Below are 14,027 nucleotides of genomic sequence, written 5' to 3'. Positions count from 1 at the left end.
TTGAAAACTATCGGTTGGGTTTAGGGAAGTGTGTGTGGGGGTCAATCAAGCTTTTGAAAACACTATCAGTTGGGTTTAGGGAAGTGGGTGTAAGGGTCAATCGATGCTTTTGAAAACTATCGGTTGGGTTTAGGGAAGTGTGTGTGGGGGTCAATCAAGCTTTTGAAAACACTATCAGTTGGGTTTAGGGAAGTGTATGTGGGGGTCAATCAAGCTTTTGAAAACACTATCAGTTGGGTTTAGGGAAGTGGGTGTGGGGGTCAATTGGGGCTTTTGAAAACTATCGGTTGGGTTTAGGGAAGTGGGTGTGGGGGTCAATTGGTGCTCTTGAAAACTATCGGTTGGGTTTAGGGAAGTGGGTGTGGGGGTCAATCAGGCTTTTGAAAACACTATCAGTTGGGTCTAGGGAAGTGGGTGGGTGGGTCAATCGATGCTTTTGAAAACACCATCGGTTGGGTTTAGGGAAGTGTGTGTAAGGGTCAATCGGTGCTTTTGAAAACACTATCGGTTGGGTTTAGGGAAGTGGGTGTGGGGGTCAATTGGGCTTTTGAAAACACTATCGGTTGGGTTTAGGGAAGTGGGTGTAAGGGTCAATCGATGCTTTTGAAAACACTATCGGTTGGGTTTAGGGAAGTGGGTGTAAGGGTCAATCGGTGCTTTTGAAAACACTATCGGTTGGGTTTAGGGAAGTGGGTGTGGGGGTCAATTGGGCTTTTGAAAACACTATCAGTTGGGTTTAGGGAAGTGGGTGTAAGGGTCAATCGATGCTTTTGAAAACACTATCGTTGGTTTATGGAAGTGGGTGTAAGGGTCAATCGGTGCTTTTGAGTTGATTCAGTCAGTCAGTCAGTCAGTCAGTCAGTCAGTCGACAGAGGCCTCTCTGTCTCAAATACGTACACAGTGGCCTCTGGTGGATGTGTGAAAACAAAAACTGTGAAAGAATGTGCCTCCTGAGATGTATTTGGGGCTCTCCAGAATTGTATATAGGGGTACGTATTTAGAAAGAGCCTGGGTTGGTTTTTATCCTTAACAGTTTTATTTCAAAATGTATGGGCTACTTGTATTTTGGACAGTTTGTTTAAATCTGTCAAATAAAATTAAATTGAAAGTTCAGTTCATGAAGCAACTGTGTGGAACCCAGCATTTTATTTACAGTGCAGTGCACACATATTTATGCTGTTAGTCATTGTGGGTTTAAACACCAGTCCACAGATGTCAACTGGATAAAAAAAATGCTGTTCACAGTGATTCCCTCACTAATGGTAGTTTATCTGGTGACTAAGATTACTTATTTTCAATGCAGCCATATATCAGTTTCAATACAATCAGAGTGAAACTTCAACCATATATGATAACCAAACATGGTAATGGTGTTATCAGGGTAAATGTGTGTGTCTCGCTAGACAAAATGCTCACACCCATCATCAACTCATAAGCTGGACAGGGTGCGGCGATGGCTTTATGACCCTCCAGAAGGTTGAAGTCCTGCAGCTCAACAGAAGAGCAATCCAAACCCATCGATCAGGAGCAAGAACAGGACACCTATACAGATTCTTCCCTTGAATTTTGGATTTCTGAGGTTGAAAATGTCTACAGCATTAGAGGTGACGGGATACTTCATGTGTTTGATCGGCTGGGTTCTTACTGGCCTCGCTGTGGCAAATGATTACTGGAAGATTTCTAGTATTCAAGGCAATGTGATTGTTTCCAATCGCCTCTATGAGAACTTGTGGCACGCTTGTGGAGAGGACAGCACAGGAAAAGCCAACTGTCAAGACTTTCAATCCATGCTGGCCTTGCCAGGTAGGAAGCACATTATTGAAATTATAAGGCCCGCTCTAGTATTTGCTATATTTTTTCTCCTGGAGAAAGTCTTATTTGTTTTATTTTGGCTAGAATAAAAGCAGTTTTTAAATGTTTTAAAAGCATTTTAAGGTTAATATTATTAGTCCTCTTAAGCATTTTTTTGATAGTCTACAGAACAAACCTGTAACAACGGGAAGTGACACTAACAGAAGTTGGATCCAAATGCAGGTTTATTCAGAATCATCAGGCAAGCAATGGTCAATACAGGGGCAAACAGATGTATGAGGTCAATCCAGAGTCGAAGTCAAAATAACAGGCAGATGGTCAGAGTCAGGCAGCAAACAGCATTCAATAAATAAACAAAGCAAAGGATCAAAAACACAGCAAAGGCAGACAAAGGAAAACGCGTTGTAATGTCACTAACAGTAAACAAGACTCGGCAATGTGAATGAGTGTGTGTGCTGCTTAAATACTGTGTGTAATCAGTCTTGAAGCAGGATCAGCTGTGGGAGTCTAATCAGTGGAGACTTGGAGCAGGTGTGTGTGTGTGTGGCATGACTGAATATGTAGTTCATCAGCAGATTTGTAGTCCTAAGTGTGTGTGTGTGTGTTTACCAGCAACATCTGGTGGTTGTTCGCTGGTGAACATGACAAAACCACTGTTCTACAATGACTTGTCTAATTACCCTAACCTGCCTAATTAACCGAGTAAGGCCTTTAAATGTCACTATTATCTTAAAAAATATCAAATTTTATATTATTTACTGTCATCATGACAAACATACAAGAAATTAGTTGTTAGAAATTAGTTATTAAAACTATTATGTTTAGAAATATGTTGAAAAAAAATTCTTCTCTCCGTTCAACAGAAATTGGGAGAAAAAATAATCAGGGGGGCTAATCATTCCGACCCAAATTGTATGTATATACAACCATACTTTAAATACTAGAGGAACTACTTAAACCTAGAATTTGCTGATTTTCTTCAAAATCTTTAAACATTTTTTTTTATTTAATTTTATGTAGGTTTTACTTCAACACATTCTGCGAGTAATTAATGTATGAATTAATTTATTCATTAATTAATATATAAATTAATGTATAATTAATGTGTAATTAATTCGTCATAAATGTACACATATAAAAAAGACTTCTATTGAATGTGAAAATGGATTTATAACAAACTGTACTTAACTGTTTCCCCATGGTCTTCATATTGGCAGCCATTTTGTGTTGTAACGCTTTAATGTCTTGATTTCGAGAATTTGACAATCTGAACGTTTGAATATTGAATACGAATATCAGTCTATTCAAAGAGTAATTAATTCCAAACATAAATATAAACATTTTTATAATATTCTACACTGGTTTCACACCAAAGTTAATGGAAATGTGTGAATAGAGGCAATATGCGAAGCTTTTGCCACAAACATGCAGAATTCACCTCAATCACGTTTAAAAAAAAGAGTAATCTGGAGTGAGTGGCACAATTCTTCACGTTTGGTGTGAACTCGGCAGAATCTGGAAATGGATTTGTGATGGACTGTATATCTTTTATGATTTAACCGTGATCACTGGCAACCATTTTGTGTAACAAATTACATAATTGCATTTGCTTTTTCTTATTACTGGATTTTCTTGAACATGTACAGTACTGTGCAGAAGTCTGAGGCCACTAGTATTTTTACTAGTAGTACTTTACCCCCCCAAAAAGGTTTAAATGTCAGGTATGTCAGGTTGAAATATCAATTTACATTTCCAAAGATTATTTTTGTCATTAATTGTAAGTTATACAATGAGATGCTGTGCTCCACACAGAGACTGGATTTGATCATCATCCAGTCTGTCTGGAGTGACATGAAGAAACAGAACAAACTGAGACAAACTAAATCCAGAAGAACTTTGTCAACATCTCGAAAATGCTTTTAAAAGCTGTCCATCATGGCCTCCTAACAATCCCCTTATCACAATAAGCCTTATGTCTCCTCTCCACCAATAAGCTGGTGTGTTGTGTGTGGTCTGGTGCAAAATGGCTGCCATCACATCATCCAGCTGCACACTGGAGATTCCCGCCTAAAATGTGTAAAGCACTTTGAATACCCAGGAAAGCACTATATAAATGTATTGAATTAAATAATGTGAAAAACTACATTGTGGATCAGTTAAAGCAGCTAGTTTGTAAAATGATTAAATTATTAAAGTTATTGATTATTTTATTATTAAAATGTTTTGTTATTTAAAACAATATTAGAACGTTCTATCCACATTATATTAATGTTTTAAAAACGTTTCCTTTATATTGAAAGTAAGTTCTAAAACGTTACTGTGGAGGTTCTTACAACATTCGAAACTTTTGGTTTTTTAAACAAACGTACTTTTGGGACGTAGTAGCATAATTCAAAACATTTAACAGTGCAATTAAAAAAAAACAAACACTTGTAGCAGTGCAATATGGCTGTATATCAGCACTAGTGGGATGCGTGCGTTGACTCGAGGCTGCAGACCGAGTGTCCTATCAGTGCTGATATACAGCCATATCGCCCTACTACGAGTGTGATATTGAGTTTATACAACAGCTTGACGACATAATTGTGTGTATAAAAAAGAAAATCAAAGACAGAGAGTCTCAAAATACTTTTGTAAGAGGAACTACTTTCTTCCGCCATTCATTCACATCTGCAGCTGATAGTCAGAACAGCAGAGACTTTTGCTACTTCACACTCGTCACTTTAGAGCTAGTGTTTGAACGATTCTCTAGCGTAATGTCTAAAGTCATGACAAATCAGGTGATTTTGCTCACATTTTAAGATTATAAGGCTGAACAGCATGAAATGTCATCAGCCTTCAGAGATTTCACAGTATTTCTCTGTTGCAATTGGGAGATCACAATAATTATCCTCCAAAACGCCAAAGCAAACACTACCAGTATATGTGGTATAAATACAACACTACAAAAAAGAGAGAGATCGACTTAGAATGTCACTTACCTGATTGATAATAATTTGTTCAGCTGTAGTTTGAAACTTACGCTGAGAAAACGCTGAGATTCCCTCTAAAGCTGTGGTCACACTGGACTTTTCTCCCCATAGACTTCCATTCATACACACGCAAAAGCGACAGACCGGAAACACAAGCTCATGCGACAAGTTTCGCAGTTCGCTGCATTGCAAAGTTCAAGCTTGGTGAACTCTGACCTGTGAAATCGGATCATGTGAGACCAGCCGATGATCAAAACATGACCTCCCTGAACAGAAATTTTAATTATGGACCAATCGCTTGCTTTTTAAAATGTCTAATCATCTTGTATAATCCCGCCCCTTTTTCGCATGCACAAACTCTAGTGTGAAACTCTAGGCAGGGGTGCCTAAACTCGGTCCTTGAGGGTCGGCGTCCTGCAAAGTTTAGTTCCAACCCCAATCAGACACACCTGGGCTAGCTAATCAAGCTATTACTAGGCTTTCTAGTAACATCCCTGCAGGTGTGTTGAGGAAAGTTGGAGCTAAAATCTGCAGTAAACTGGCCCTCCAGCTTCATCCAGTTTGGGCACCCCTGCTCTACGGATTTGAAATGCGGTCTCTGTCGCCATCTTGTGGCCGAATGTCAACCGACATACCGTCATTTTCTTTGGTCTGCTCAGAGAGGCTCATGGCGGCTAATGCACAGAATCTCCAAAATTTAAAATAGTCACTATCCTTATAAATAAACTGCATAGTTGCAATCTAAACAACTACATTCTCGACTAAAAAAGCCTCAAAAGTACATCATGTTGTCAAACAGCTGCAATATTTGTCAAACTGTAGAGTGTCCTCTGCTTGTTGCTGTATGTGGGCGGAGTAATACACAAGGGTGAAGAGGCTGGACAGGTGCTGTTATTTGCAGAATATTGCACGGCTATCAGCCAATCAGATTCAAGAACCAGACATAACTGTTGTAGAAATATATATATATATATATATATATATATATATATATATATATATATATATATATATATATATATATATATATATATAGATAGATAGATAGATAGATATGTATATATATTAACAATAACTTAAAGTAGATACAATATGTACATCTTTATTTTAATCTGTCCAAAAACAAAGTCAAACACTAATTTTTCCCCCATCTTGTCTTCAGTTCACATTCAGGCTTGCCGGGCGTTAGTGATCATTGCCCTGCTCCTGGGGCTGGTTGGTTTAGTTTTATCTACAATGGGGCTGAACTGCATTAAGATTGGCTCAAAAACAGATGAATCAAAAGGCAAGAATATGTTCATCGGTGGCATTATCTACCTGATAGGAGGTAAGCGAAATTCAATGTGTGCTTATATGAACATCACCATCTTATTGTCGATGTTTCTTCCATCTCTTTGAGGATCTGAGTAAATAGAAATGTATTGAGAGAAATACTTTGATTCTCCACAGGTCTTTGCACTATGGTGGGTGTATCTTGGTACGCTGCACGTGTTGTGCAAGAATTCAATGACCCATTCTATGGGGGTGTCAGGTGAGAAAACCCACATGTGCACAATAAACAACACATCAATTTATCTAATAAAATGGGATCATCCAATAGACCAGTGGTTCTCAAAGTGGGGGTCGGGACCCCCCGAGGGGTCGCGGGGCAATGAAGGGGGGTTGCCTGGTGATTTCCAAAAATCTATTTATTTTTATTAAACCATAAGAATTAACATATTTTATCCATAACTATACTGAAAATAAAAATAGTCGTTTATAGTTACTATATACTATATAGTTACTATAGTAGCTTATAGTTATTAGTTCTATTGGATTGCGACCCCTGGGGTAATTACATTATATTAAAAGCAGCAATAGCGTCAGATGCATTTTGATTTTATAACATCAGGTTATACTTTCTGGCACATTTAAAGCCCTGACACACGTTAAAAAATTTAATTGGTGTGTCTGCGTCATTGCATGCAAGGTTTCTGTATTTATACCTGAGAGGATATTGGGGGTCGCGAGTCACTGGCATTGTTATTTTGGGGGTCACGAGCTGAAAAGTTTGGGAACCCCTGCAATAGACCGCTGGTGTTTTATATGCATCCAATAACTAGAACATAATCCTAAATAACGTAACTCTTAATCTACACTCTTATAAATTAAAAGCAAAATCATAAAATCATTAATAACTACCTCAGGACTAATTTTACAATTGGCTATTTTAGTAAATGGTAACCATTTTTCATACATATATTTATAAAAACATAGAAGCTTGATACAATTTGTCACTGAAAACCATGACCCCTGGTGCAACACTATATGCTTATTTTAAAAAGGCCTATTACACAGAAAACATTAATTAAGTGAAGGACCCCATTCAAGATCACGTGATTGAAGTCTCCTGTCTTCATGATATGCACCTGTTAAGTTTAGGTCTCAGAATTTTTCATATAGTTAACTCTTTTCTCTTTTTTTTTTTGGAGCCACATTTAAACTGCTGTGCTTTGTTGTCCTTTGGTGTTCACTGAAAATATGTCTGACAAGTCAGAGAAAAAAAAATACGATACTATTTCATATAAAATAAACTGCACTATATGAAGATATGTCCAACAGTAAAGATAATCCACTCTCATGCTTTTTGTATATCATTAGGAGTTAAAGGGGAAAATTTAGTTCTTGGGGGACCAGTCTAGATGCCAGTTCCTATAACTTTTCCTATGATGCCATTTCCTATGACTGTTCCTATGATGCCAGTTCCTATGTTGAAGCGTTCCAAATATGATACGTTGTTCGTTAAAGGGCACTCCAAAGTAAAAACAATAATGCCCTTCATATTAAAGTATTCAAAACTAAAGTGATCAAATCTGGCCACTTTAAAATACCCTCAGTAATGAAGGACTTATAAAGAGTACAACTAATGGACACTTTGAGCTCTTTGATCCTTTTTGCAGGGAAGCTGTTTGGTGTCCATTCGGAGGGGCTTATCTCTATGCCCTAACCCAGGGGTGTTAAACTCAATTCCTGGAGAGTATTAACACAGCCCTATTTGTAGATATCGAACAAGTCTAAAGCACTAAATTAGTCTGATCAGGTGTGTTTAATTAGGGTTGGAACTAAACTGAGCAGAGTTGTGACCCTCCAGACTTTGACACCTGTGCCCTAACCTCTTTAAAGCTGTCACTCTGTGGTTGATGCTAAACTCTTCAAAGGAATTAGGGTATTGGAATGAGTCCTTCCGGGTGGAACATGCTGCCAGTTCCTAAAACTACTCAATGCGAAATCCCCTATTGGCTCTCTAGGGGCATGATTGGCTTCTACTGCACAGGGATAGATAAATATGGGGGGTATATAAATGTGTATAGCTATATAAATATAAGTGGGGGCTCGTCCGGGATTGAAATAACTTTTAATAATGGTTATCAATTGTAATGATGCTGATGACTCCCTGGTCATCGGGAAGAAGGAGGTGGAGAATCGACAAACTCATAAATGTCTTAATGATTAAAAAAAACAATACAAAAGGGCAGCGGCAGCTCCTGAAAGTGACTGCCGCCAAATTGAAAGCAAAAAAAGGGACCAGGCCTGGTCCTTTCTCGTTTTTCACTGCTGTCTTTCCTACTTTTAAGTTTCCAGAGCTCCTCTGTGAAACTCGAGACAGTTGGCACACACATGCCACCAGCCTTGTTCCACTCTCACGGCTCTCGGCTCTGCCCAACTAGCTACATTAATGTTTTGTGTGTGTAATTTGTTGAAATGAGCAGATTTTATTCATCCCACATAACAGGGCGATATCTATATTAATATAGAAATATTTAGAGTCACAATAAAGGAGGACAAATAATAATAAACAACTGATTATTAAACATGGGAACGCAACTCCCAACATCACATTCATCAGACCAGGAAATGTAAAGAAACACTGGTAGTACTTTATTGAAAATATGTTTTTTATTTATTATGTCCTGTCAAATTTGAATGCCCCTTGATTGTCTCTTAAAATAGCATTGGCAGATTTAGCTCACTTCTGGGTTGAGATTTGACCTAAAAGATAAGAGTAGGTGCATGTATTGATCTTTCCTTCTTTGTGTGCAGGTTTGAGCTGGGCTCCGGGCTCTACATCGGCTGGGCTGGAGCAGCGCTATGCATGTTGGGTGGTGGTTTCCAGTGCAGTGCCTATCAAAGGTTCTCCAAATCAAAAGAAAAAGGGTAAATGACACAGTTCTTGACAGTATGTGCACACCTTCTGTAGCTGCCTTGAAACAAAAGTTTGCTTTTTTCCACTATCATGACGTACATCCATTTGAAATAGTCATGGAATGAGAAAAAAAAATGTAGAGCGATCCAGTACTTGCAGATCACTGGTAAACACTCAATGTCAGCCTAACGGAACTGAACTATATATCCCATAAGGCACCTCTCACACACACCAGTTCCATATTGCCTGTAATTGCAAACACACAGCTGAAGCTCATGAGGACTGATTACCAGGATTATATAAACACCTCACTCACAAACACTTGGCAGAGTCTTCTGTAATAAGTGGGTCTTGCAACCGAGGTGAGGATCCAAATGCAGCTTTATTTTGGGATGGTCATACAGGCAAAGTCAAAACAGGAACAGACAGGAGCATCAAGGTAATCCAAACAATGGTCAGAAAAACAGGCGAATGGTAGTGGTGAGCCAAGCGAGGCTTCATGAAACACTGAAACAGTCGAAGCAAATTTGTCGAAGCTTCGAAACGTTTTGAAACTCCACTCTACAGTGACACCTAGTGGTCATCCTTTATGTATTGCACTGGAACAGCTTCAGCAAAGAAACAGTTAAGCAATGGAGGAACTAAACCCCACGTTTAAGAATTTCAAGTGATTTAGTGGAGCGGTGAGAGTTCCTGACTAGCATGCAGAGATAATTGGTTCTAACCCAGGGTGATGCAGCTTTAGATGCTAGGTTTAAAATGCTCTGCTTTTGTAACGTGTTTTGTTTTAACATTGGTCTGGCATCTGACAGTGATCACTTTATGAAAATATACGTCTTGTTTTGGTCATAAAACAGGGTTGTTGCTAGATCAGATAGGATTGCGGCAGGAAGTTAACGAGAAACGCTTTTGAAATGATCAATCACTTTAGTCACGTGACCTGTGTGTTTCGAATCACCTTAGTCACATGACCTGGGTGTTTCAAATCATGCTTCAGCGCAGTGTTTTGAAACATTTGCACTATGGGATATTGACACTGTGTCGAAATGTCAGTTTCACGTCAGAAATTGTCGGGAAAGGTGGCAAAACAACATAATAAACAAAGCAGGGGCCAAAATCATGGTCAGACAAGACAAAGATAACGCTTCGAAATGCTCACTTACAGGACACAAGACTCAGCAAAGGAGTGTGAGTGTGTGCTGTGTTTATAGACCAGGTAATCACTCCTCATAAGCTTCAGCTGTGTGTTTGCAATCAGTGGTGATCTGGAACTGGTGTGTGTGAGGTGTATAATGGGATATGTAGTCCAGTTTGTAGACAGTGAGCGTTCTCCAACAATCTGCAAGGGCTGGATTTCTCTAGATTATGACCGGATTGATGAAAGATGGACGTTGCTAGCATAGCAAAATGGAGAAAGACTGATGAATGAATGAATTCAGAACAGAAAAGACAACCAATAGCCCCACCTTAAAGCACCAATAGCTCCGCCCTAAAGGTATTCTATGTGACCAGAAGTGAGAGGGAAAAGTTACAGTATTTGATTCAAGATTATGAGGGCAAATTAATTTTTACAAAAGAACAAAATGCACTGATACATCGTTTATAACAAGAACTATTATATAAAAATAAGAAAAGTTCATTTGGATTTCATGGCGACTTTAAATGGACTGCTTTATTTCGTTTTGACGTATTGCTGATTGTGTGTCTGTGTGTTATCTTTTTAACAGGGCATACTACCCAGCTGGTAAACCACAGACCATCTATACCACAGCTCAATCGAACGCAGAAACATCCAAAGCCTACGTCTAAGATTTCCCATTTTAACAAGGCTGAACTGTTGTTACGTTGATGTTTGTTTAACTCCATTATGTTTTTGCTACTTTTTTCAGTTAGTTAGGACTATGTTGTGTTCACCATAATTGTAAAAAGTAAATCAATTTTCATGGATGCGGCACGTGCTGAATAAAATATGCCCTCTGATTCAATATATAGTTTAAGTTTGCGTTTGGGTTTTTTGTGCATAGGGGACACTTTATACAGCAGAGGTAACTGTGAAGGGGTTTTTGAGGCCTACATTTAACTTCCTACATGCATTATATATTTTAGTGGCACACAATTTTTGTTAAAAATGCATAGCTATTGCCACAATTAGTCATGTGAATGCAGCTTTTACAGGCTTTGTTTGGCTTATTCAATTGAAAAGTGTTTAATATATATGAATGAGAACTTCATCATGTGACTCTTTTAATCTCAAAATACACTGTTTAATACACTGGAATTTGCTTTAAAGGAGATAGTTTACCCAAAACTGACAATTTACTCAATATTTATTCACCCTCAAGTAGTTCCAAATCTTATGTGTACTATTTCAGCTAGAATAAAGCAGTTTTTAATTTTAAAACCCATTTTAAGGTAAAAACTATTAGCCCCTTTAAGCTATATATTTTCCGATAGTCTACTAAACAAACCATCATAATACAATAACTTGCCTAAGTACCCTAACCTGCCTAGTTAACCTAATTAACCTAGTTAAGCCTTTAAATGTCACTTTAAGCTGTATAGAAGTGTGTTGAAAAATATCTAGTAAAATATTATTTACTGTCATCATGGCAAAGATAAAATAAATCAGTTATTAGAGAAGAGTTATTAAAACTATTGTTTAGGGGCTAATAATTCCGACTTCAACTGTGTGTGTGTATATATATATAGACATACAAACACACACACACACACACACACAAATATATATATATATATATATATATATATATATATATATATATATATATATATTTATATATATATTTATATACGTATATACACATATAAATATATAAATATTTGTACTATTATATACATATGCTTGATTTACATGAGGGCATGTGCATGTTGACTATATTGCTGGGAGTAATCCTGAGTGCGATAACAATTTCTTCATGTGTTTGGCGGCGGTAATCCCTCTTTAGCTTTCCAGGGTCTTACACTGCTGACACTGACAGTCTGGGATTATAACTGAGGCACTACCAATGATTATTACCTCTGAGCATCTCCTGGTTTCAGTAAATGTCTGTGCATGTGTACAAGGGTCCTATTTACTCTGGACGAGTTTTACCTTCAGCGATAGTCTATAGTGTATATTACAAGTATATCCTGTTAGACTTTGCTGCAATTTTACAGTTATTTACTGCAAAAACACCCAGTAAAATACACCATACGTTCCTCACAGTTCACTACTGTAATGTGCACTGCATTATAGGCAACTTTAAAACTCAAGTAACTTACTGCATATTAGGAATTTGCGGTATTCTACTGTAATTAAAGTAATCAAGTACTGCTGCTGTAGTTGCGGCTGGAAGGGCATCCGCTGCGTAAAAACTTGCTGGATAAGTTGGCGGTTCATTCCACTGTGGCAACCCCGGATTAATAAAGGGACTAAGCCGACAAGAAAATGAATGAATAAAATTGCAGTAATCTAGTAGTTCTAGATTTACCAATTTGTAGATATTTAGACTTGACAGAACACTCAATAAAATGACATTAGCTGTTTGTTCAAACTACTAATAAAAAATGCGCTGCAACAACACAAGTCTTGATTATTTTTTGGGACAACTTAATTGTTTTATGGGCGGTTCATTCCGCTGTGGCGACCCTAGATTAATAAACGGACTAAGCCGAAAAGAAAATGAATGCATGAATAATTATATGTTTAATCCACCTAAATTTGTAAAACCTGATTAGCTAACTTAATTCCTTCATGCTGTCCCAACACAAATTAACGGTGTGGAACCCAGCTTTTTTTTACACATTAAAAAGCCATTAGTTGACTTCTACTTAAAAATTAAGTAAACACTGCCTTAAAATGATGAAAGTAAATGAACTATGTGCATAATTGTAAAAAATTAGCACATAGTTTTCCCCTTTTTTATGATTTAATATTAATATTATGGTTGTTCTGACTGTGCCAGTTTAGGTTCAGTTCAACACAGTTCAGATGTTTTTATTAAAATGTGTTCAAAAGTGTCATGTTGGGGGCGTTTACACAGCTTGCTGTTTTAGGGGTGTGTTGCTTCACATGAAAATTAGTTTCGGCTTCCCGCCCAACGTAACAAGGGGGCGGAGCCAAGAGCTCCCACGCTCTGTGTTTGCAACAGACAGGCTGACAGACAGAGAGAGAGAAGCTAAGCTAAGCTAGGATGAGCGTTCAGCCGTACATGTACGACTTGGATACAAACCAAGCAGAGAGCACAAAATCATTTGCGTATTTGTATAGTCTGTGTGGTTGTCAGTCTCGGTGTACAAGCTCGGCACTTGTACACCGAGACTGACAACCACGCACACTGAATTAACTTTGACTGAGGCGCTGAATGCGCCGTGACACAGCACACCACACACTCAGTGACGCGGCAGAAACATGAAGTGTCCCGAATGGTTGCGCCACGCATTCCAGAACTCCAAACACAAGCCTCCACCAGGGCAAACACAACGGCGCCGCAGCTGCTGAACCGCCAACCAGAAGCTCTGCCGCGTGCACCCCGACAGAAATCCACGGCCAGAACTCCGAAACGCGCTGCGCCGGGCCATGCAAAAGGTACAAGCAATAATTCCGATTAGATCGATAATGTGGAGAATATTGATCTTGTGTTGAGCCTAATGAGCCTTACATCTAAAAATAAAGCAAGGGTGTTCCTTTAGTGATATCGCTTTGACTCACACGCTGAAAATGGCGAACATGTAACAAGAAACTGAGGATATGATCGTGACATGAGGCTGTCAATCAATATTGGTGGGCGGGGGGACCGCTCTCCTACGTCAAGTTGCGGTCGGTCTGAAAACCACTACAATTGGTCCACAGTTTTTATGTTTATAAATTAAAAAAAAAAAAGGAGTGTGTGTTTATATCACCCCAATATGACGGTCTATACACTATACTTACACACATGTTTGTCCAAACAGCTTGAAAAGTAGATTTTTCACCATAGGTGCCCTTTAAGTAAACTTAACTCAACAGAAATACTTTACTTTTTAAAATTAAAATCAACTTGTTGCTTTGAAAGCAATG

At 38.3% G+C, this 14,027-nt stretch overlaps 1 protein-coding gene across 1 annotated transcript; it reads left to right on the top strand.

The window, feature by feature from the left end:
- The first annotated feature begins 1,490 nt into the window (after positions 1–1,490).
- cldn15la (claudin 15-like a) lies at positions 1,491–10,955 on the top strand. Its single transcript, NM_131771.2, is given in 5 exon segments — positions 1,491–1,804; positions 5,948–6,112; positions 6,235–6,316; positions 8,866–8,979; positions 10,696–10,955. Coding segments are annotated over 5 exon segments (660 nt in total). The 5' UTR covers positions 1,491–1,587; the 3' UTR covers positions 10,778–10,955.
- Positions 10,956–14,027: the final 3,072 nt, after the last annotated feature.

Source organism: Danio rerio, chromosome 2, assembly GCF_052040795.2.
Source record: "Danio rerio strain M-AB ecotype USA chromosome 2, GRCz13ab, whole genome shotgun sequence".
Lineage (NCBI taxonomy): Eukaryota > Metazoa > Chordata > Actinopteri > Cypriniformes > Danionidae > Danio > Danio rerio.
The sequence above is the reverse complement of the archived record's forward strand: the minus strand, read 5'-3'. Positions and strand labels throughout refer to the sequence as shown.